This window comes from Canis lupus, chromosome 30 (genome assembly GCF_048164855.1).
Source record: "Canis lupus baileyi chromosome 30, mCanLup2.hap1, whole genome shotgun sequence".
Classification (NCBI taxonomy): Eukaryota; Metazoa; Chordata; class Mammalia; order Carnivora; family Canidae; genus Canis; species Canis lupus.
Genome location: NC_132867.1, coordinates 18,683,694 through 18,710,458, shown reverse-complemented (window position 1 = coordinate 18,710,458; position 26,765 = coordinate 18,683,694). Strand labels below are relative to the sequence as shown.

The window sequence follows — 26,765 nt, the reverse complement described above, 5'->3', positions numbered from 1 at the left end:
AAGTGGGTTGATGATAATCAGGACTTGACCTCAGAGGCATGTTTTGAACATTAATTTGGTTACTGTGTAAATAATAAATAAATAAATAAATAAATAAATAAATAAATAAATAAGAAAATGCCTGGCACATGACACAAGTGCTATATAAATGTTAGGCATTATAACTATGTTCTTTTCATGATGCAAAAGCATTCAACAAACAAAAATTGGCTGTGGTAATGTTTTAGGTGGTAGGCTAGGGAGAAAAATAGTTACATTACTACATTTTCAAAAGTATATAGCCCTTTAGATATCTGCATTTCATTTAGCATAGGTACTTTTTTTTCTAAAATAAGTATGATTTTAGTGTTTTCAAAGTAATATTGTCTTTACTTCCTTATCTTTCTTGTGATGTTGAATTTTAGAAAATATTACTTTCTAATGTTGATAGACTTGAATTTGAACTATTCTCTAATCTACAACTTTCAATATTTATCTCCTAGGTTCAGTTAATTTTATATAGGTATTCACTACCCACAAAATGGTTTTTTAAAACGATTTTATTTACTTACCCATGAGAGACACAGAGGGAGAGAGGCAGAGACATAGGCAGAAGGAGAAGCAGACTCCCTGTGAGGAGCCTGATATGGGACTCGATGCCCAGGCCAGGATCACGCCCTGAGCCAAAGGCAGATGTTCAATAGAGGAGTCACCCAGGCATCCCACTCACAAAATATTTTATATCAGTTTGTTTTCATCTTAAGAGGGATCTCCAAGCTTCCACAAAGTTCTGCTGCCTCTCCAGTTGCTGCTATCTCTACATCACATCAGTGCATATCCAACACTTTTTCTTCTTAATTGAAGTGTTAGGTGTGAAAGCATAGGTTTGGTTCATGGAGAAATAAGCAGAAAAAGAGATAGAAAGAAGTTGTAAGAAAAACTTAAGGCTCAAGAAAGGTTCACTGTATGCTTAAATTAACAAAATATATTCAATCCTTTGGGTTTTAGGCTGACTCTGAGGTTCATTCCAATTCTCAAAAACATTTTAAGAAACCTGCACGATTTTATGGGCACCTGAGTGGCTCAGTCAGTTAAGCATCTGCCTTGGGCTCAGGTCATGATCCCAGGGTCCTGGGATGGAGCCCAGAGTCAGGCTCTCTGCTCATCAGAGAGTCTGTTCATCCCTCTGCCCCTCCATACTCATGCTTTCCATCTCTCTCTCTCTAATAAATAAATAAAATCTTAAAAAAAATAAAGAAATTTGTAAGATTTTAAAAGAAATTGTCATTTGACCATAGAAATTCCCATGTGGTTATGAAAAATATCTCTTTAATCATTCCTTTTGTGCATTACTTTAATAAAATTAAATTAAAAAGCCTGTCAAATTGGTAACAGGAATAAAATTAAGCAACATTCAGCTAATCCATATTGAGAATTCAAAACTGAACTAAGTGTTGCTCTTTTCCCAAAGTCTAGCAGTTTTAAGTCACATGTGACCATGAATGTAATACACAATATAGCAGAATAGGTGACATCAGAAAATTCAAAAGGAGTGGTTCCATATAGTTGGGAGCAGCAAGAGGAGCTTTCTAAAGGAGATGGCAGGTTGATTTAATGACCTCAAAAAATTAGTAGGATTTTGACAGGTACAATTGTAAGGAGAAGTAGAGTGACAGAGAGAAAAAAATAAAAAGACTCATAAATTTCCTGGGTGTTGAGCAAATTAAAATAATCGAATATTGTAGAAGTGCTATATGTAAATAGATGAATTATAAGAACTATGGCTAGAAAATGACATTGAAGTCTACATAGTACAGAAGCCTCAAACATCATAGTAAACTTATGTTTGCTTAGTAGGAAAAAAAGAGATGATAAAAGATGTTTAATAAGGGACAAATTAGATTGTGCAGAAAGAGGCATTATTGAGCTAGGATGTAGGAGATGAATTCTCATGGAGAGAGAACTATAATGAGACACACTGGAAAATAGTGTCAATGACAATATGACTTAAATCATAGTCCCAAGTGTTAGGATGTCCCTACTTGTCCACTTGGTAAGATACTTCAATAGAAATATTGTGTGAGGGGATCCCTGGGTGGCGCAGTGGTTTGGCGCCTGCCTTTGGCCCGGGGCGTGATCCTGGGGACCCGGAATCGAATCCCACGTCGGGCTCCCAGCATGGAGCCTGCTTCTCCTTCTGCCTGTGTCTCTGCCTTTCTGTCTCTTTCTGTGTGACTATCATGAATAAATAAATAAAGTCTTTAATAAAAAAAGAAAAAAAAAAGAAATATTGTGTGAACTTCTGGTTTCCATACTCTGAGTGGAATCAACTGGATGTACAACTAAATGAGAGCTTCTGAAATGAATAAGCAGCTGAAATTGTGCCATATTAAATTATTGAGGGCCAAAAGGATGGATAATCTTGAGAAGTCTTAGAAAAGGCAAAATAGTAGTCTTTAAATATTTGTAGAGTTAGCATAAACTTATTTATCCTTAATGTGCCCAGGAGAAAAAATAGAAAAGATAAGCACATAATAACTTAAAAAAAAAAAAAGTTTTTAGTTGTGCTGAAATGGAATGGGCTGCCTTGAACACAATGATTCCTGCTATATCTGACAGATATCAGAGGTCAAGTGACCCCCACAGGCAAATGTAAATGAAATTTAAGGACAATCAACATAGACTAAGAAAATTTTTATGCATACAATACTCTATTTTTAAAATACATAATTTTATGAAGAATTTCCTTCATTTTCTAATTTAAGAATTTAACTGATATCCCAGAAATAGTTAATATATTATTTTTAATTTTTATTTTATATTACTTATTATTATGTTATTTTATTTTCTATTCCAAAACATGTAATTCTATGTGATTTAATATATTGAGCTTTTAAAAATTTATTTATGCAAAATTCATAAGGTACTATATCCACATAACTATGTTTTATCTGAACAATGATCCACAGCATCATGATATCTTTATCAGAGTAAAATTCCCACATATATTATTACTTAATGAGTAAACAATAGATTAAAAATATTTCTAATTATAACTAATTGACTATGAACACGGCAAAACATAAAAAGCACAAAAGTTTTTATGTTACATAATTGCTGCTAACTAGAAACATTTCTGAACAGGGTAGCTAGTTCATTATTCGGCAAAACATAAAAAGCACAAAAGTTTTTATGTTACATAATTGCTGCTAACTAGAAACATTTCTGAACAGGGTAGCTAGTTCATTATTTATTCATGGTCTTCAGTGGTATTTTAATTATCTCCTCCCCAACTATATTCTAATCAACAAAATTAAGGTCAATTCAAAAGGGATTTAGAATTTGGCATTTAAAGGGTGGATTCTAGATCGTCTTCTCTGTATCTCTGCTACATTTTTTATTAGGTTGAATAATTGAGCACTAACTATAGAGATAAAACAAGAACTCATAAAATGCCACAGAATTATATAAAGTATAAGTAATGTGTTAATATAAAATGTTAAACATGCATTCATTTCCATTTTACATTTTATAATCTCAATCCAGTGAATGTATATTTATTACATTTATTAATGTATTTGACCATGATTTCACCTTGATAAAATATTCATTCTGAGGGGTATTTTTGGCTTCACTAATCTAAATATAAACTGATATATCTATTGGAAGTTTTATTAGTATTTTTCTTCATATCTTATCCTTATTCTACATGTCGTAAATGAATGAATTTCAATTCTATACAGCATTGCCTGTAAAAATTTTTGTTGGAAAACATGAGAGAAGATGTTTGATTTCAAATAAACACTAAATTTCAATATTTCATAAAAAACTACATTTATTAGAAATCAGATTTAGAAATTAGAAATCAGATTTACCCAATATTTCATTTGCTTCATAACATATTTTGTTACATGATTCTGGCTTTCTGTCATAATATATAAGCTGCAAACTAAGAATAAAAAAATTAAATTTCCCTAAGAAAATGTTCAAGATTATCTCACTCTAGCAACTCTTCCCACACTTCAAATAACTCAAATCATTGGTTGGAATAATGAATTCCAGACCAGAAAGCACTTAATGCAGTGGCTTGAGCTATTTTAGAAGGCTTTTATGTAGATTAGCATACTTCCTGCTCTTCTGTGATCTGATTAGTTATCATTCAAAGGAATATGGAAGATAAAACCATCATAAAATCAGGTAACTTCTTATATAGAAAAATGCAGTATAGTCAATGGATTAAAAAACTGATGGTCTTTGAAACTCTTAACATTGCCTTCAAATTTGTGCTTAAATACTTGCATATATCATGACTTACTTCACCAGCATATCTAAATACTCTCATGTACTCATTGTCTCTAAAGAATTTAACTGATTAAAAAAATCTAGTAAATGGGAATTAAAGTGAAATCTGGGTATGATAATATGATAAAATAATCATGAGGACTCATAAAAAGTCAGAGTTTTATATACCCTTAGTGATGTTCCAGTTCAAGGCTCTTGTTTTATAAATTGGGAGGTCCAGATTGAGAGGTGGTTTTCCTGACTAATAATTTATTATGCAGAGACAGCGCCTTCTGGGGTCACATCTACCTTCCTTTCCATTCCTTATATTTTCACCTTAAATTACTCCTTTCTCCTTATAACATGATATATCTCACACAATGAAATTGCTGACAGTTAAGTGAAGTAAAAAAAATTTTTGTTGTTTTTACAGGATTTTACATTTCCACCCCAACTGGACCAGGAGGAAGACGAGAAAGAGTAGGACTCTTAAGTCTCCCTTTAGACCCCACTTTAGAACCAGTCTGCCTCAGTTTCTGGTATGTCATAGACACATGTTAAATACTATCTTATTTAATGAATACCATTCCCTTTCTCACATTGCCATGCTCTGATTTCACTAAGACATCCCAAGTTTTCATGGATTTGCCATTATTTTTCTAATTGATAAAGTAGCAAAATGCTGGGAAACTTTACTAGCAGCTCCCTCACTAAGCAAAAAGGGAATATTTCAGAGAAAGTAAAGGATTTAGAAGAACCCTAAGTTGCATTTATTCTAATACTGTAGAAATCCAATCATTTGTGCTTGTTTCCAAACTAGGTATTATATGTATGGTGAAAATGTCTATAAATTAAGCATTAATATCAGCAGTGACCAACACATGGAGAAGACAGTTTTCCAAAAGGAAGGAAATTATGGAGAAAGTTGGAATTATGGACAAGTAACATTAAATGAAACAGTGGAATTTAAGGTTAGCAAAATACCTTGTGATTCATAACCATGTGCTTGTGTTCTAAAAATGGTGATGCAATTATAGGTTAAGGTAATATGATGACAAAAATATTTTATGGATATAGCCAAGTCATTTTCTCTACTTTCTCAATCTCTTAAAAAAAAAAAAAAAAAAAAAAAACAATCTCTGGGGATCCCTGGGTGGCTCAGCGGTTTAGCGCCTGACTCTGGCCCAGGGCATGATCCTGGAGTCCCGGGATCGAGTCCCACGTCAGACTCCCTCCATGGAGCCTGCTTCTCTCCCTGCCTGTGTCTCTGCCTCTCTCTCTCTCTCTCTCTGTGTCTCTCATGAATAAATAAAGTCTTTAATAAAAAAAAATCTCTGAGTTTGGGGCCCCTGGTGGCTCAGTTAGTTAAGTATCCAACTCTTTGTTTCAGCTCAGGTCATTATCTCAGGGTCATAAGATGAGCTGGCATTGGGCTTCACACTGGGCATGGAGCTTGCTTGAATTTCTCTCCCTCTGTCCCTCCCCATCCCCTACCCCAGTGCATGCATTCATGAGCAATCTCTCTCTCTCTCTCTCTCTCTCTCGCCCTGTCTCTCTCTGAAAAAATAAAAAATCTCTGAGTGCCCTTATTTTCATTTATTCACTAACTTATTTAAAACCACTTAATGAGGAACAATTTACTACATTAAAGTGCTACTTATAATGATCTGTAAATTCCATAGATATTTTGTGGGATATTACAGCTTTCTTCAGCAACTTTCTAGCTCATGCCAACTATCTCTTCCTATGTCCCCTAGCTACCTAGGACCTCCAGTTTTCCACAAATATCACCTAGATCTGCCTTTTACTTTTCTAGGAAATCATCCTTTCCTATTAGAACATCCAGGCCCATCGATATCCATTCACCCTGCCCCACTTTGATTTAATCTATGTATTTCCTTTAGAAACAAACTTCATGAGCTGTATCTTTGGGAAGTCTTTGATCATTTATTTCACATTAAGGTGAATTAATTTTTCAGATAACAGCTTAATGTGTTCTCTTCCTAAGGGTGTTTGCAATTAAAATACAAGATAATACAGGCTAATAGTTTGACCAAATTAACAATGTTTTAATCGGGTCATTTCAGACAAGAGAGTATAACTTTCAGAAGGTGTATATTTGGACAGACATAGTTATTGTGACAGCTTTAGTTTTTCTGTGACTTTGTGGAAGGAGGCAGTAATTAACCACTCTCATTTACATTCCTTCCATCTTCCTTTCCTTCCTTCCCTTTTTCTTCCTTTTCTTTTTTCTCAGTCTATCCTCCCCCCACCCCCACCCCCCAGGAAGTTTTCTTCTCTAACTTCATTCTCTGATAATTCAGGGAAGGATAAAGGAAAATGGAACATCAGAGGAACAAAGAAATGGCAGAGCAGGAAAATAAGTACAGTAGTTCCCCTTGTCATACATCCTAAGACCCCCATTAATACCTTAGATACTATTGAACCCTACATATACTATGTTTTTTTTCTGATACCTACCTACTTATGGTAACGTTTAATTTATTAGTTAGGCTCAGTAGGAGATTAACAATAAGAAAATAGAACAATTACAATAATTACTGTGACAAAAGTTATGTGAATCTGGTCTCTCAAAATATCTTATTGTACTCACCCTTCTTATGATGATGTGGAATGACAAAATGCCTACATGGTAAGATGAAAAGAGGTAAATTATCTAGGCATTGTGACATGGCCTTAGGCTGCTGCTGACCTTCTGACATACAGAAGGATCATCTGCTTCAAAGTCCAGCTGACCACGAGGACCAGACAGTGAAACTTCAGATGAGGGGGAACTACTATATTGCAGTGGCCAATATGCCTCAATTCATGGAGCATTTTTTTTTTTAATAACTGGATCCACTTTCTCAAAGTTAGCTTATCAGGCAGATTGAGAGCATCGAGTTCCACAAATATTTGCACCTTGGCTTTGCCACTTCGTCGTGAAATCTTGTCACTTTAGTCTCTTTGAAATTCAGCTTACCCGTACATGAAAGAGAGAAAATAATCCTTATTTGGAATTGTGTCTAGCATGGAGAAGGTGAAATGAATGAACAGAGTGAATGATGTATGACTGTACAATAGTGTTGAAAAAATTGAATGAGATAATATATACAATGTGCCTCGCATAGTAATTAATATATCATGGGTATTCTGTTTATGTCTTTCCTACACAAGAGAGGACCCAGGAAAGTTTAGCTAAAGTAGCTACTGTCTTTAAAAACCTAGTAAGTTTCATCTGACCACTGAAACTTTCTTCCATGTCTGGGTCTGTGTCATCTGGGCATTACTCACACACAGTATCTCACACCAGCTTCCTGGGTGAACTATGACTAGTACTAGATGGCCCTGAATGATCATATTTACTTCTATCTTCTCTTATCCCTTTCTTTTCTCATTTAAATTATCTAGTTGGTGTGAATTCTCTTTAGGGCTCATATGCTGTAAGAAGGCAGACAGCTACCTGGATTTCTAATATTATTGAAGGGAGGATTCTGTGAGAAGTTTGCTGTCCCCTGCCAGAAAATGTGGATCCATGACAGAACACAGTAGAGTATGACAAATCATGAGAGACAGAGACACAGGAAACTGTGGCAACATTGGTTGCCACAAGAAAGGAAGGAAGGAAGGACTCAAAAGGAAGACACTGGTGAGAATTTAGATTAGTATGAACACATAAGTAGGGAGAAGGATTATAAAAAGCCTGATCTATCAATATTTCACTCTACAGAAACTGGCCCTCTTATATTTGGAGTTGGCAATTCTGATTTTCCAGCAAATATTGAGCCAGAAGAAGAATCAAGTCCCAGAAGATTAGAGTGGAATGACTTCATATCCTTCTCTGAATTGCAGGTTGCTTTTAATGCTTTTAAAAACCAGATTCTGAGTGATATAGCATTGGATGACATTAGCCTAACATATGGAATTTGCAATGTGAGTCTTTATCCAGAACCAACTTTGGTCCCAACTCCTCCACCAGAACTTCCTAGTAAGTAACTATAACATGTATTTAAATCATTAATATTTTCAAGTAGATCTTCCTTTGGCTTTTTAAATTATCTCAGCCTAACATTTTTTCACAAAAAAGGACTCCAAAATATAAGTAAAATGGAAGTTAGCAAAATATTACATATTATACATACACTTACAAGGAAATCACTCAGTACTTTGTTATGCATCATATTTATAATAATTTTAGTATATTTTTATTTTTAAAATAATGAAGATGCTAACTTCCATTTTGTTTCCACTAGTATATGAACTAATGCTGTATTGGCCATGTACCATGGCAGATAGTCTTTTGGGAAGGAGCCTTAAGATTCTCATTGTCTTCTTAAAGAAAAATGTTAAGATCTCCAGAGGAGTTTGGTTAAGCTTGAAATCCACCCAGTCTATTTCCAGAATAATTTAATAATAATTATTGGGCTTAGACTTTTTCTATACAGACCAAGACCACACAAAAAGTTTTTATCTTAAAATGGTGCCTTTGTAAGACCCTACAATGTGCTCCCTTCATGGAGCCACTAATGTGTTATAGTTGAGCAGTGACAAGGATTTCCAATTTCCTGTGGAGTCTTTTAACACAGAAGAACAAAACAGAGTCTGTATCCACCTGTGCTCTTAATCCAAATTGGAAACTGACATTTCAGAGGAAAAAGGGGCATTACTACCCATCTTATCATGTCAAAGGAGACAATAAATTCATATCACTTTCTGACTATGGTATTTGACAGGAAAAAAAAACCCATATAATGATAAATTATATCAAACATGTATTTTTCCTCTACTGGGAGTCTTCACTGCATTATAGTTTTGATATTAAAAAATCCCTTCTATCTTTGGATTATGGCAGTTGGAAACTGATCTAGTTCTACAACTTTGCTTATGTCAGACCTCATGGATGTTTTTGTTCTGCTATGGCTCTGAGCCCACAAACACAGCACTTTTTCTTTTTTTCATTTCCTTCCAAGTGCACTTGAAACTCTTCCCATCACATCAGCAAATCAACTTGGAGAACATACCCAAATTTGACTTTACTTCTAAAACTATATATTTTTCTGCTCTCAATCTTTAAGTCAAAAAAAAAAAAAAAAAGAAAGCAGACATTTCAGATGAGAAGTTTTAACAATTGAAAAGGTCTATAGATAAATGACTGGTGTTTGAGAACACATAACAAGTGAATTGTCGTTAAGATGAGGATAGTAATTACATTGCCATACTGGTTCCCTGCCACCATATTGAATGTGCAGTTACATTCTATCAAAAGGCTAGTTTACACTTAACCATCTTTTGCATTAGCATGTTTGGATGCTTGTATGGGCTATACATAAATTCCTCAGTATTCCAAACATTCATTCAACTTTTATAAATAGCTACTATATAATAAGCACTGCATAATAAATATAATATGTCAATACCAATGCATGGAAAAAAATTTAATCCATGTAAATAAATACTTAAGACAATATATAATTTTGTGCCCCTAAAAGTAATAAATGAGAAAGTAAATGATAGACTTTGGAGAATAAAGTGTGAACTGGAGAAAGCTTTAAAGAAACATTAAAGAGACAGGACACTCATAAAATTTAAACAAAAGCAGAAACGTAGCATGCCTTCTCATATATATTGGTCACAAAATTGTGGCAAGAAGTGAGTTTCATGACACCAAACTCTGAGTGTCATTTACCTTTGCTTCACCAGTGTCTGACTGTTTCCTAACATCACACAAATAGATGATTAATAATATTAGATATGAACTAAATCTTCCTCCCTCTCTCTCTCTCTCTCTCTCTCTCTCTCATTCTCTCATGTTGGCTACAATTTTCTTTTGGCAACACAAACATTTTTGTCAAACAAAATATTAATACCAGAACTGGAGTGGAACTCAACATCAATGCAATAATTTGGGCCACCTGACAATGTTTAAAAGTAATTGCTTCACTTTATTTTGTATGAATGCCCCATACCTTACCTGTCTATTATACAAAACATTCTCATGCAAAAAAAAAATGAACATTCTAATTATTAAAGTCACTACTAGTTTGACAAATAATTCCTATGGATAACAAATATTAGAAACATCTTGCTATTTGACATTTCAGTCATTTAAAATAATTTTCTTAATCCTTTCTGCCAGTGTGTTCCTCTATTTATCAATAGGTGGTCAAGAAGAAATTTTTCTAGTAAAAGGAATAGTTTCATAGGCTTTACTTTTTTTAATAACAATCTCATCATTATCTGAAATAGAAAATGTGAGGGCAGCCCAGGTGGCTCAGTGGTTTAGTGCCGCCTTCAGCCCAGGGCGTGATCCTGGAGACCTGGGATCGAGTCCCATGTCAGTCTTCCTGCATAGAGCCTGCTTCTCCCTCTGTCTGTGTCTCTGCCTCTCTCTCTCTCTCTCTTTCTCTCTCTCTGTCTCTCATGAATAAATAAAATAAAATCTTAAAAAAATGTGAGATAACTTCTGTACATAATGTCAAACATACAAATAAAACTTTAATATAATTTCTCATATTAATATTTTAGTCAGAAAAAGAAAAGAATAGCACTTCAATGTCAAGGTAACATGATATTCCTGCATATTTTAACAAGGAAATTATAACGGTAGAATAATCTATCTGATTTTAAAATATAAACTTTAGAATTTGCCCAAAGTATATTTGTTCCAGTTTCCAAATGGTTCACTTCAGGGTAATATTTAGCACAGCATAAAATGTTAATTACCATCAAATGCATTCTGAACAATTTCATTCTAATGCCATTTGCAATTGGTTCAGTGAAATTCTTATGTGAGCAGAGCTTTTCTGGTTCCAGATCACTGATTTGTTTAAGCAGAAATAAAAGGAAACCATGGCTGACTGGCTAATAGCCTTTCTTTGGCTCTTACAGGGCATTTAAACAAGAAAATAATCCCAGATCAGTAGCTGACTAGCAAAATTCCTCCCTTGTTCCTAGGGATCTACATCGTGCCCAGTTTGGGGAAATGTTCAGTTCAGTTTTCATACCTACAGGGATTCTTCATTTTGTGACTTCGATCACCTGTTGCTGAATTAGCTCTACAGTTGTTGCCCTATGACTTCAACATAAATCATTTAAATGTGGAAATTGTATTGTGAACACTTTTCAAAAGCAACCATTCCATTACACAAATATTATGTTAATTTGCAACAGAATTTGGGTGATTGATGATAATACACCTACTGAATAGAATAAGTATATACAAAAAGGAATCCACACTACAGGCCCTTAACTTATTTCTGTAGCTGTTAAAACTATTTAAGAGAAAAGATACAAGCTCTAGTTCTGGCTATTCTAATAGTCACTTTTTATTTCTACAATTTTGATATACTTGGCCATTATTTGGGCCATTTTCCATTTCCAAAGACAAAATCAAAGTTAATTTGGCAAGTTTCACAGACAGGACATTCATTTAATTCTTCATATAGAAATGAATTGGCACCTGTCTATTTGTCTTATAATTATATGGGGGCTGCATTCTTGCAGAGCTGCTTGCCCTTCATATCATTAGTGTGACTTAATATTTAATTCTCTAGCAAATTCCATATTAACTGCACTCATTTGCTCCTGTATCAGTGTGTTTTCATCTATTCTGTTTTGTTTTCACCTTTTTATGTTGAAAACTAATAGCCTATTTGTTGGCTAGATTGCTATTCATTACAAATAAAATAGACTATAAGGAATGAAAATTTGAACTTCATTGTCATAAATTTAAGATAAATATTAGTATCATGGCTGGTCACTGGAACCTGTGAATGGAACATAAATTTTGATAAACTGAACACAAAATTTTTATGGGATTTTCCATTTTATACAACTTGAATTTTTAAGATGTTATCTGTAATTGTGTAGGACTTATCTATTACTATGATGATGAAAAATAATCGCTGATTTTAACAACATTCAAGCATCAATGAAAGGCATTATTCCTCAAGGCACACCTATTATTTTACCACAAACATCTTTAATTTGAACCCTCCTACTGTAAGTGGGAGCTGGGCTCTTCTCTTTCTCACTTCACATTGACACATATCTCATGAACGTCAGAGGCTTAAGCATGGATTAAAAATGACATGCCTCAAGAAAAATATCTATCCTTGACAACCACTTGCAAAATACTGCAAGCTATTTACATATTGTATGTAGTGAAAATCCCTGCTGGCATAGTAAGGAATTAATCAGAATACAAATCTTTGAGAGAACAGCTTCAAGAAAAGGAAAAATGAAAAAGTTTCACAGCTGTGAATAAAACTCCCTGTACCAGATAATTTAACTCTCGTTCTCTGGGTGGAGTTTATCTAATGACACAATATGATGTGGTACCCAGAAGTACATTTTCTGAATCTTTGGCCCCTCTAATAAGGAGGCCATCTCCATTATAGCAATACCACCATTAAAATAAATTGTGTCTTCATATTTAAAATGGCTGAAAGTACTTTTCCCAATTCCTTACCATCATTTATATACAGAGAATAACTGAGAAATCTTACCAGGCCAAGGATCAGAGATATCTTACGGGTCAATTATTTGACATGAAACTATATCTGATATTCATTTCAAAACAGTAATTCTTAAATATTTCAGAAGAATGAATTTTCTAATGCTTCTATTTAGTGAAGAAATGCTAAGTGAACTGTCTTGACAGGCTTAACAATTACACTTGACAACATTTATGTACTAGGTGTATATTTATTAAAGTCCTATTATTCATCTACACATAATGTACAGCTGTGTTATATGAAAATTCAATACATTCTCCAAAATATCAGTGATTTACTCCATTAGGAGAATACAACTTTGAGATCTTCCTATTCTTTGAGGAGAAAATAAGAATGATGGTTTAAAATCAGCAACAACAAAATGAAAACAAATCCACTGGCCACACTGGCTCTGTTTAAACTAGTGAAACAGAAGAACTGGTTTTCCCCAACCTGCAATCTGCAATCTGCAATGCTAGACTTTGCCTTGCAGAGTTTTTATACTACCCCTTCCTCATTAGTTCCACAGAGAATTGAAGGGAACATTTCATGTTACTAAGAATTATTATTTTTATTATTTTTAAAAAATATTTTATTTATTTATTCATGAGAGACACACAGAGAGAGAGAGAGAGAGAGAGAGAGGCAGAGACACAGGCAGAGGGAGAAGCAGGCTCCACGCAGGGAGCCTGATGTGGGACTCCATCCCGGGACTCCAAGATCACGCCCTGGGCCGAAGGCAGTCGCTAAACCGCTGAGCCACCCAGGGATTCCATCACTAAGAATTATTAAAATTAAATGAGTATGTGTAAGTGGAAGTTGAAGGGTTGTAGTATATACTTCTTCAGAAATCTTTGCCAGGCAGTTAGTCACATAATCAAGGAGAGTATTGACCTCAGATATAGGATCATACAATTCCTTGGCCTTTCATTCATTCCTTCAAGTGGAGAACCTGCCCTCTTTCTCCTTATCACTCTTTTTTTGGTTCAAATACCTTCTTTATTTTTTTAAAGATTTTATTTATTTATTCATGAGAGACACAGAGAGAGAGTGAGGCAGAGACATAGGCAGAGGGAGACACAGGGTCCTCCCCAGGAAGCCCAATGTGGGACTCTATCCCCCAATCTGGGATCATGCCCTGGGGCAAAGGCAGAAGTTAAACCGCTGAGCCACTCAGACGTCCCCAAATACCTTCTTTAGCACCCTGTGTACACTAACTCCTTCCTTCTAAATCCATCCATCATTGACCTTACTTGTTTGCACTTTCATCCATGTTCCATTCTGCCCTCCTTCTCTTTGTGTATACAAGCGTATGTCACATACACATACCGTCAAGTGGCATTCACTTGCCTATGGCTTAGACCAGACAGTGAAAAGGATGCAGAGTTTAATCAACCTAATAGGAAGACATATTGAGGGGTGAGGGTGAGACAAACTGAATTGAAGTCTTGACTCTGGCCCTAAATTGATGTGTACAGCATCAGCAAGCAACTGAATACTGCCAATATTCATATCGTCCATTTAAAATTGAAATAATGAAGTAATGACCTAGTCCACGTGTATGTAATAAGAATTCATATTGAATATGCCAGGTAATGTGTAGGCACTTTTCATAATTATGTCTGATTTTTATAACAACCCTGAAAATCTCTAATATATATCTTTTTTATGTATGAGAAAACCAATTCTCAAAAAGACAAATAGATAACTCAGAGTGACAATTTTAATCTACCATCTCCAACACATCTTCCTTTTATACACCATTTTCTCTCCCCGCTTGAGCCAAAGTGCATGGAAACAATTTGCAAGTTATAAGGCTTTGCAAGAGGTTTTATTATTCTTGCTAAGTTCATCTGAGTCTGGATCAGCCCGCCCAGGAGACCATGTCAAATAGACCAGATCTACTACCTTCAGAACCGGATAATAAGGCAGCACCACCGTTGGACCACAACCGCCTCTCTCTGTTCAACTAGAGTACATTATGAAACCCAAGTTTAAGATGCTTATTACACAAATTTGGAAGAAGCACATGAATTGAAAAGATATACATAAGTGAGACACAAGACATGTAAAAGAGGAACCAAAAAAAAGAGTATGACCGAAGGACTGCAGAAGGTGTAAAGACATTTCATTATCTCTCATATAACCTGATTTGTCTTACTGAGAGTAAAGAACTTTGGCATCCTCTGTCTTTAATTAGAAAAAATATATATGAATCTCAGTTTCCTATATTCTTAGAATTAGATTACTTTTATTCTTTTGATTTTAAATGTAACATGTTAATACAAATAAGATAGAATTAGGATCCTTGAAGTAGTTGATGAATCTTTATATTACTTTAGAATTTTCTTCCAACAAGCAGGAAGATAAATATAAAGTAGTTTAAGAATCTCATAAAGTTAATCTGCCAACTTGAACCATCTTAGTTTTAACTGGAGTTTCTGTGCTGTATTTTTTCTAATGAATTTTTTCCCAACCTGACTCCTGGACAATGTCAAGTATCAGACCAGTGTCAGCAATTATTTGGCAAGAGAAGTTTCAGTTTGTCTCCCTTTCTTGAGAGTAAAACATCTCAGTATACAGGATAGTGAAGCTCTCTCTCTACTGAGGAAAAAGAGACGGGGGTGGGGGGGGGGAGGTAGAAAAATAAAAAGAAAGAAAACAACAAAAGAAATGATAGAATGAATGATTTACTTGTCTTTCAAATAGGAGAATGTCAAATTTAAGATTTGTTCCATTATCGGAATTCATTATTTTCTATATCAGGAATCAGATACCTTATTTCATAAGGCCTACTTATAAAAGATGCTTAGCAAAATTATTCCTTGTCCAAATAATTTTGGGAAATGCTGCACACGATTACACCTTCTCGGTGATTCAAAGAACTGAACAATATTTAAGGTTTTCAGAAGTTCTTCTGAAAAAGAAGTGGAGACCTGTTAGCCTGCACTTTTCCCTTACTTAAGTTGCAAGGTTTTCATTTACACAAACTATAAATTTTATGTGCCAAAACCAGTATTCCAAGAAATATAATTGGGAATTTGCTGCATATAATATTATCTCTCTGAAATAAGCATTGTGTTAGTAATGATTTTTCATTGTTTTCCTTTTCTCTTTTTCAGCTGACTGCGGAGGACCTTTTGAACTGTGGGAGCCAAATACAACGTTCACTTCCATGAACTTTCCAAACAGCTACCCTAATCAGGCTTTCTGTGAGTTGTTTTTACCCCCAGGCCATGAAAAACAGATGTATATACCAAGGCTTGATACCCCCTTTGATTCAGCAAAGTGGATTATAAATTTGCCAATACTAAGTATACCTACCAGATCTATGAGATGGTATAATGATAACAACAATAACAATAATAATTACTAAACTTACTTAGCATTTATTTCACACTAGGCACTGTGTTAGTGCTTAATATGTTATTTCAGTCAATTGTTGCAATCATTCTTTGAAGAAGGTGCTATTATTTTAATTCTCAAATCTAAAAATTTAATAAAACCAGTAAGTGAAAGTATCTTATTTCAGATACTGCTCTCTTAATCACTCTTCTTGATTATGCATATAATATATGTAACAAATTTACAATTCCATAAAGTCAGTGGAAAGTATAAAAAGTAAAGGGCCAATTGTGACATCCACACCTTTTGTAAATATATATTACTGTCAATAAAGCATGCAGCTAGAGTAATGTAGTTAGATTCTCAGGATAAAAAATCAAATACATGTGCCTGAGTGGCTCAGTCAGTTAAGCATCCAACTCTTGATTTGAGCTCAGGTCATGATGTCAGGATGGTGAGATCAAGCCTGGTGTCAGGCTCTGTGGTCAGTGAAGAGTCTGCTTCAGGATTTTCTCTTATTTTCTCTCTGCTCCTCCCCCCACTTGCACACACTCTCTCTCTAAAAAATAAATCTTTTTAAAAAGATGAAATTATGAAGATTTACTTAAAAATCTTAAGCCTAGAGAGAATATGATAAAACTGCACAGAGCCTATCTCTTGTCAATATTCTAACTGGAGGAACTCATTCAAGCTGCATAGAAATTGTATTAAAGATGCCAATTCCCCAGCACAACCTACAAATATTTCACTTCGGTAGGTCTGGGAAACAGACATGTTTCCTCCCATGGCTGCACCTAACATAGCAACCCCAATCTAAAAGGAGAAATCTACCAGTGAAAGAAATGCCCTAATGACAGTGAAAAATGTGTTGTTAGAAAATGTCAACTTTTCTTCCTTCAAATGACCCAGAGATAAGTAAGTATCACTTTCATAGGAGAATAGAGCCACTATTCCAGGGACTTATCTGATCAAAAAAAATAAACAGCCATGAATCTAATTTGACTTGTATGAGGAACCAGAGATTATCATCTCTACTTCACATTGAAGACATCTTTTAAACATATCATTTGTACAATGTACTGATCTAAAAATTCCAAAAGTCAGTGGAATATTAAAAGAACAATCTATAGAAATTTATTAAATTTATTGATTTATTAAATAAATATTTATTGGGTACTTTATATGTTAGGCACTGAAGTGAGAAAAGAAACAAACATAACAAAGTCTAGATGAAAATGTAGATAAGTTGTCAGGCTTTACAAAATGCCCAAGCTATTGTAACAATAAGGGAAAAGGCAGGATGCCGTGGAGGGGCATGAGGTTCATATGAAAATTCAGAGAAATTTGAAATTCTCAAGAGAGTGAAGCTTTTGAGGGAAATCAAAACAAGTGTGTTATAAACTGTGTTGTCATATATCACTTCTTCGTGTGTGTGTGTGTGTGTTATGTATTACATTTAAGGTGTTTGGAATTTAAATGCTCAAAAGGGAAAGAATATACAACTTCATTTTCAAGAATTTGACTTAGAAAATATTGCGGATGTAGTGGAAGTCAGAGATGGTGGAGAAGATGATTCTTTGCTCTTGGGTAAGTCTGAGATTTAAATATTGTGAAAGTTGTATGGCTCAAGAGATTGGATTGATGGAGAGAGCATTTCCCAATAACTGTAATCACTCTTTTACAACTAGCAAAATGAAATTACAACAGCAGAGTAACATGTCAAATTTTATGTGGAGCTTCCAAAATGAGAGTGTTTGCAATAATAACAGAGTAATATTCTTTTTGAGCATTCTTGGCAAACCAGAATTAATATTTTTGCATTAGCAGTTTCTACCAGCTGTATTAATTCGCTACAGTAAGCATTACTCCTTGGAGACTAAAAGCTAAAAGACATACATTACTCATAATATGCATTATGTGTACATCATATTTCCAAAAACTGCTATTAAATCCAGTTTTGTTTCACTTCAAACTAAAGGAACAAATAGTGTTTTTATGCAAATATTTTTTATGATTTTTATTTACATTTATTATTACTCTGATTGTGTCTCCAGTACCAGTTGCTTCTATGTAAATATCTGAGAATTATTCAAATATTGATCAAAGTTGATTTTTCCCTATTTTCTACTGACTACTAATTTTTTTAAATAAACATGGGGAAAGTATACTACTCCAGAGAAATTCTTGTATGTACGTCATAAAATACATGGTAACATAATAAAAACCTATCAATCAAATGTCATGGCTAATATCCTTTTTAACTACTACCAATTTTTAAGAAAGCATCTCTTGATAAATAACACATTAAATTATGAAAACACTTATAGGGTCAACTGGAGTGAATGAAACCACACACTTCACAAGTAAAAATGTTTCATAAAACTGTGCTTTGAACTCATTAATCATTTTCCACAAAATCTGGCCAGGTAGCTATGCAATCAGGATGCAATCCCATGAACACGGCAACCAATGGAGGAAGACCAGAGGGAACTTTCCATAACAGTACAGGGACAGGGTGGTGGAGAGGGTTTCCAGTGATATTAACCATCACTGTTTACACAGAGTTCTTCAGAAAAATCCCACAAAGTTCTAAAGCGCAGACTTCCTAGAAGAGGATTTTGAAAGCCACGCATAGAACACATCAACAATGAAAATCTCAGTGAGGTTGGGAGGGTAATGTTAATAAGAACTGAAGAAATTCAAATATTATATTTGTATACATAGTTATAGACATATTTTGAGCTGTTTTCCCATTTTTAGTTTATATTGTCCTTCTAATGAAAGTTTCAGTGCTCTCTTTATGCTCTTTCTCTCATAAATAAATAAATAAATAAATAAAATAAATAAATAATAAAATCTTTTTAGAAAAGAAAATTTCAGGTTCTCATGGTCCAAGAAAAATTTTTTTTCATCATTTCACCTCTTAATATTTACATCAGTCATTAAAAAGTAAATAAAAATTCTGGAGGATCTCAGAATCATAGTTTTCAAAGTTGTAAACAAGAAGTTCTTTTGAAACAGGGGATCCCTGGGTGGTGCAGCGGTTTAGTGCCTGCCTTTGGCCCAGGGTGCAATCCTGGAGACCCGGGATCGAATCCCACATCAGGCTCCCGGTGCATGGAGCCTGCTTCTCCCTCTGCCTGTGTCTCTGTCTCTCTCTCTCTCTCTGTGACTATCATACATAAATAAATAAAAAAAAAATTTTAAGAAACAGAATCACTTTCAGGGATTCTAATATATAAAATATCTAATAACATGAGAGATTCCTGGGTAGCTCAGTTAGTTAAATGTCCAACTCTTGATCCGAGCTCAAATCATGATCTCAAGGTTGTGAGATCAAGCCCTGTGTTGGGCTCCATGGAGCCTGCTTAAGAGTCTCTCCCTCTGTCCCTCCCCCACGCTTCTCTAAAAAATATGTATGTGTATATCTCTAATAATATGAATGTATTTTTTAATTAGCCTAAGACTTTATTGTGTAGTAGAGAATATTTCTTTATTTATGAACCCTCCAAAGCCCAGGACTTCATGAAAAACATTTTGAAAACCACCACTTAGGTTTATATTATCTGTCTCTAATTAATCCAATCCTTCAGCTTAGGCTAATGATTCAACTCACAAAAAATATCAAATAAATTTGGATAAAAATTTTCTAAGGGGAGCTATAATCTCCATTGTTTTATAAAGGTCTTTAAAACCAGGCATGCAATCATTTTCTTTTTCTGGGATAACATGAGCTTTGAACAGTAGTGGTGCTAAGCCAGATAATATTATAAGCAGTATTAAATTATAGAGCCACAGAAATCTCAAGCAATACTGGAAAAGATCAATAGAGAAGTTGGCTTTCTTAGAAGCAGTGTCCAAAATCTAAACAGAAGTACATAATTATTTACGTGTGGTTGCTCCTCGAGCAGCCATGCTGCATGTTGCATACCTCTAAAAGATGGAACTGATAAATGGGTATATTTTCTTCTACATTCAAAGTATCATTTTAATGATTATCTTGTTTTCATTTGGAACAGCTGTCTACACAGGGCCTGGGCCAGTAAAGGACGTGTTCTCAACCACCAATAGAATGACTGTGCTTTTCATCACTGACAGTCAATTGGCAAAAGGGGGATTTAAAGCAAACTTCACTACTGGCTACTACTTGGGGATTCCAGGTATGTGCACTTGGGACTGCATGTTGCGTGTAAACTTTTGGAGCAAAATGACAAAAACATACAGTATTTCAAAGCCTAAATATGACTTCTGTGTTTGCATTTGAATGTATTCATTCTTTCTCATCTTATCAGAGATTTCCTTCTTCCTTTATGTCCACATAACCACTCCCTAAGTCACTTCAAAACAGGAATCCATTTCATTTTCAACAAATTTACTTGCTCTTCTATGGGATGTAAACTCGTGAATTTTGTTCACTTGGGGGGGGGCATTTTAAATGGTAAAAGTGGGGTACTTGACACTATGAAGGAGGACTATTTGTCGTGTCCCCTTTGCTAAGAGCATTTTCAGAGAGCAGCAGGGAATCAGGCAAGTGAACTCTTTGGATTCCAGCAAGATCCAATTAAAAAATTAACATCATTAACTTCTTAAAGACAACCAGTATAAAGCCCCTGCCATGAAGGATGAAGGAATTTGATGCTAATACTACTGACATGCACAACCTTCTTACCCTATATTTTTTTTTATATCATAACATAATCAGCAGGAAAAAACTAACTTGCCTGCCTGCTCATCATGGATATATCAGTATCTCTATACATGTAGGTGGGGGTGTGATGTAACTCATTGCATTTGACAACCTACAGAGAATTTGTGATCACTTGCTGCTCCTCTTGGACTATGATTTTTCTTATATTTTTGCTCCTCAACTGTGGTTCTCTCCTTGTGCAAATATGTCAGGAAGATGGAATGCATGTCACTTCCTTTATCTATCTTTCTTTTTCATAGGAGATCGTGGTCAGTTTGTCTTCAACTAGAATGTCTAGAAAAGTTGTAGGGTCAAAGCAGGGATCTTCATCTGGCCTGTTATCTAATCTCTGTTCTTTCACTCACAACAAGCCTAGACTTTTGACTCCATCTCTGAAAGTTGTATGCTTTTAGCTTACTGCAAGGCTAATCTGTATCTTGTCTACCCTCTGGACATGAAAATAAGCCACATCAATTATTATCCAACTTACTTAGGTAGGAGTGAGTGGTAGCCCAATCAACTAACCTGCCCTTCCGGATTTCATGATTGGTTTTAGAAACAGCTACTTGTTTATAAGCAACAAGTGACACGTGTCAATCAAAATATTCAATTAATGAAATAAGCAAACAAAACATTAAAAACTATGATAAATATATGGTATAATAAGATAGAAATAAAGACTTCGAGACCTACTGAAAATTAGATTTTACCTTAAAATACAGTCCATAAAAAAGAAGAAAATATAGAAAATGATATGATTTTAAATTATTTTACTTTACAAACTAAAATATTTTAAAATCATATTCATAATTATTTTTCAAAGAAGTAAAAAAGAAAATACAGTGACATGAAAGTAGGAATAGATGTTATATATTTATGCAAGTATATGTTTATATATGTATGTATAATGACTAAATTCCAGTTAACATAGAATGTCATATTAGCTTAAGGTATATAATTCATTGATTTATCACTTATATATAACACCCAATGCTGATCACAATACCCTCCTTAATTCCCATCACCCATCTAGCCCATCACCCACCCACCTCCCTCCATCACCCCTTAGTTTGTTCTCTATCCTTAAGACTCTCATGTGGTTTGCTTCCCTCTCTCCCTTTTATCCCCCTCCCATATTCATCTGTTTTGTTTCTTAAATTCCACAGATGAGTGAAATCATATGGTATTTGTCTTTGACCAACTTATCTCACTTAACATAATTATTCTCCAGCTCAATCGACATCATTGCAAATGGCATGATTTCATTTTTTATGGCTGACTAATATTCCATTGTGAGATATATATAGATATATATATCTATATATATCTCACAACATCTTTATCCATTCATCAGTCAATGGACATTTGTGCCTGTTTATAGTTGCATTATCAACAACAGCCAAATTATGGAAAGAGATTACCATTTTGGATCAAGCTACTGGTTCTGTTCCATGATAATTTTGTTGCTACTGATTTTACTATGATAACCATGTTTGCCTGCCAATATTTTTTTCTTTTTTTTTTACTCCCATGCCTGCCAGTATTTTAGTCCAGTTTTTTCTTTGTGGTGTAGCTATTATTTTAATTTTAATTTAATTCAACATTTGATTTAACTCGTTAATCATTTGATTTTCTGATGATATTTTTATTTTTTTAAAGATTTATTTAATTATTCATGAGAGACACAGAGAGAGAGAGAGAGGCAGAGACATAGGCAGAGGGAGAAGCAGGCTGCTCGCAGGGAGCCAGATGTGGGACTCAATTCCAGGATCACTCCCTGAGCTGAAGGCAGACGTTCAATCGCTGAGCCACCCAGGCATACCATCTGATGATATTTTTAAAAGGTTGATGAGTAACAAACGTAGATGAGAAAAAAATTATGTATAGGATTTAGTTCTTCTAAGATAAAAAAGACTTTGGATGTATATAGTTGATAAAACCTAATTGGTTCTTATTGCTACATAGAAAATGTCACATAGAGAGTAAATGACATAATAAAGAATTTTAGTTAATAGTAGAAAATGCAAAATGGTTTCAGCATTATTTTTTAACTAAAATTATGACTTCTAGTTTTTTAGGAAAAATTAATATTTAATTTTAGCCTCTAGTATTTTGCTAAACACCTGCCCCCTAAAAATGACATTACAAATCAGTTGCCCTTAAGATATTTGGAAAACCATGGCCCTTTATGAGCAGAGGACTTTCCTGTTGAAACTCTACCACAGCCAAATTATTTTTTCTGATTTGATTAGAGGTCTTTGTTGATGCCATAAACAACAAAGTTTTTTGGTTGATTGAATACCTATTCAAACACTCTGGCACCAAAATATCCACATTTCCACAAAAATTACTGCACAAAAGTATGATCAAGAATGCAAAAACAATAGATAAAGAGATGGAAAAGTGTGCATACAGGAAAAAAATGCCTGCAATGGGCCTGCAGTAAAAAAAAACACCAAGCCACAATTTGAAATTTGAAAATAATAAACATTCCCAAATGAAAAGAACCAGTCAAAACTAACAGTGACAGATATAAAGGGAGAAAATTATGTATTTTGACCAAAAAAATCACAGTCTTACTGTTGTCTGTAAAAATTTAATAAGCAGTAATCAGTATTATAAAATTTACTATTTAAACTTTTAAATTTCAAGAGGGATATATTTTGACAAATTCCTAAACAGAATAAATATAATCATTTTTCAAATGTGTTAAAAATCAAATCAGCTTTGGGGTTCCAGGGTGGCTCAGTCAGTTAAGCATCTGACTCTTGATTTCTGACCAGATTTTTTTTTTATTTGAGAGAGAGAGAGAGAGCTCACAAAGGATAGGGAGAGAAAGAAGCAGGCTCCCCACTGAGCAGGGAACCCAGTGTGGGGCTTGATGCAGGGCTCAATCCCAGGACCCTGTGATCATGACCTGAAACAAAGGCAGATGCTTAATGACTGAGATACCCAGGTGCCCCTAACCAGGTCTTGATCTCAGGGTCATGGGATCCAGCCCTGTGTTGGGTACCACGCTCAGCAGAAAGTCTGCTGGAGATTTTCTCTCTCCCTCTCCCCCTGCTCCTCCCTTCTCTCTTTCTCTTTCGATCTCTCTCAAATAAATAAATAAATCTTTAAAAAGTCAAATCAGCTTTACATATTACTCATTTCATGAAGAATACTTAAAGACAGTATAGTGGTATTTTGAAGATTTTTTCGAGAATTGAATGTATGGGCATCAATATCACCTACTTGGCATCTGTCACCTATTATTTGAATGCAAAAAGAATTAATTCTTCAGAGTATCTTAATGAAGTCCAAGAAAATATCTAATAACTACTCTGGGTCTCCCAAATTTTTTCCAAGAATGATGTCATGGAAAGAACTTTTTTTGAATCATTATATTGTATAACTGAAACTGAAACAACAATCTATGTTAACTACAGGAATTAAAATTAAAAACTTAGTTTAAAAATCTGAATTAAGAAGAAAGAGAAGGACTGAATAATTTTTTTCCAAAAACTATATAGAAATGGCCAATAACTACATGAAAAGATGTTCAACATCACCCATCATTGGGGCAATGCAAATCCAAGGGACAATCAGATATCAACTTACACCTGTTAAAATGGTTATTCTTGAAAAGACAAGTAATAAATAACAAGTGTTGATTAGAATGTGGGGTAAAAGGAACCCGTGTAGACTATTTATGAGAATGCAAACTGGTACAGCCACTGTGGAAAACATTATGAAGATTCCACAAAAATTAAAATTAGAACTATTTACATAATCCAGCAATCCCACTTGTGGGTATAAATCCAAAAAAAAACTGAAATCGGAATCTCAAAGAGATATCTGTACTTCTATGTTCATTGCAGTGTATTTACAATAGCCAAGATAAAGAAACAACCTCAGTGTCAATCTACAGATAAATGGATAAAGGTCATGTGGTATATTATATTCAGTGCAATACTATTCATCCATGAGAAAGAAGGAAATCTTGTCATTTGTGACAACATGAATAAAACTTGAGGACATTACGCTAAGTGAAATAAATCAGAGGAAGACAAATACTACATTACATCATGTAGGTGGAATCTAAAAAAGCCAAACTCTTAGAAATGGAAAGAAAACAAACAAATAAATAAGTAAATAAGAAAAAAGTGTATTTTTAAAGAAATGAAGATGAATTATAAAACCAATTGAACTAATGAGATAAAAACTTAACTCTAACCAATAGAGAAATGGATTTTTTTCATAGATTTAAACAATTGAAATAATTTTTGGCATTCCACCATCCGCAAAAAAAAAGAAACCATACAAAATTTTGATACAAAATTTTAGAGAAGTGCTGGTCTTTTAAAAAAAAAAGCTTAAATCTTAAATGAGAACAATGGAAAGAGGTGGAAAGAAAAGATCACAAAAAGGAATACAGCCACAAATCTCTTCCACAAAAATATTACAGTTACTGGTTTTTATTAGATTTTTATTAGATAAATATAACACCAAGGATTTTGAAAAATATCACAACAATTCTATTCAAGATAAAAGCCTAAAAAGCACAACCTATGACTTCTAATGCTTCTATCCACTGATACCAAGTTTTTGGTGTAGGAATTGTTCATGTTTGTTTATCCATTTGCTAGATTGTAATAATTATGATTATGTTATTCAAGAAATAAGTCATTTAGAAAGAATTCCTGACTGAAGCTAGAGTGGACGCTTCCATGACCATCACTGTGTGGTGAATATTCTGGGAATGTGGTTTCCCATCCTTCATGGACATGGGACAGATGCTGCTGGGTGTAGAAAATGGAGTGAATGAGTCATCATCAGCACAATCTTCTCCCAGCGGGATTTTTACACCAAAAGACTGAAAAGCAATTATAGAAACAGGGAATCGGCAGTGGAAGATAATCAAGCTGGTAATGGAAAGAGAGATTGAGCACACTTATCTGTTTATATGGTGCCCTGCTTTGAGGATCATTTTAGAAAGAAGTATAAAAGGGATATCAAAAATTTTCAGCATTTATGTACTTCATTTATCTTCTGAGGTATTTCAAGGGCAACTTCCAATACATTCAACTGAAATATAAAACAATTGTATAACATATTTTTGTATCTCCTTTCCTTATCCTATTTTTAGCATTTCCTTGTAAATTAAACTAGAACATATGAAATATAGATTTATTAAGATCTGTCTCCCATAAATGTCCCCTCATTGCTCTTTTCTGATACTCAGGGTCTTAATTTGGAATTCAATAGTGCTTATCAGGCAACTGTGGAAATGGCAGCTGATTACATTTAGGGGTTTAGAGCCCTCCCCAGATTGTGTGGCATGTGCCTTAGAGATCAATTCAGTTCCATTTAAAGCCAAGCATATGTTGATTAAATGAGGCAGGGCTACTGGAGACTTCATAAAATGAAGATGGGAAAATTCAATTCTTGGCAATATTTCTTTTTCCCTCTTTCACTATGGGCATAAAATGATCGGAAGTAAGATTTCAGAGGCCACAGAGAGTTAGACTTTTGGATTAAAGACTTCATAATGAAGCTGAACTGCTATATGTTGCAAAGAATTGGAATCCAGTCCATGCATGTAAGGAAAATTTTGAAAGAGTTTATTCAGACCTTTCCTCAGAATTTATAATCTCTACTCAGTTCAGCAACAATAGACCATTTTGCCTCATTCAGTGTTTTTTCATTGATGCATCCATTTTACAGAAGCAAATTATTTTTTTTCTAGATTCAGGGGATCCCTGGGTGGCTCAGCAGTTTGGCGCCTGTCTTTGGCCCAAGACGCGATCCTGGAGTCCCAGGATCGAGTCCCACGTTGGGCTCCCGGCAGAGAGCCTGCTTCTCCCTCCTCCTGTGTCTCTGCCTTTCTCTCTCTCTCTCTCTGTCTATTATGAATAAATTTTTTTAAATCTTTTTTTTCTAGATTCATAAGGTATAACTTCAACATCTTCAGGATAGCGCGCAAAAATAAATTACAA

The 26,765-nt window shown here is 34.4% G+C and overlaps 1 protein-coding gene across 2 annotated transcripts in view; it reads left to right on the top strand.

Moving 5' to 3' along the window:
* Positions 1-26,765, top strand: part of TMPRSS15 (transmembrane serine protease 15) — a 118,456-nt gene that overhangs the window by 46,439 nt on the left and 45,252 nt on the right. For both annotated transcript variants that reach the window (XM_072806609.1, XM_072806608.1), the window contains 6 exons: positions 4,694-4,799; positions 5,081-5,231; positions 8,113-8,248; positions 15,878-15,967; positions 17,562-17,687; positions 20,120-20,260. In XM_072806609.1, the coding sequence (XP_072662710.1) occupies positions 4,694-4,799; positions 5,081-5,231; positions 8,113-8,248; positions 15,878-15,967; positions 17,562-17,687; positions 20,120-20,260 (750 nt within the window). The remainder of the gene's footprint in view (positions 1-4,693; positions 4,800-5,080; positions 5,232-8,112; positions 8,249-15,877; positions 15,968-17,561; positions 17,688-20,119; positions 20,261-26,765) is intronic.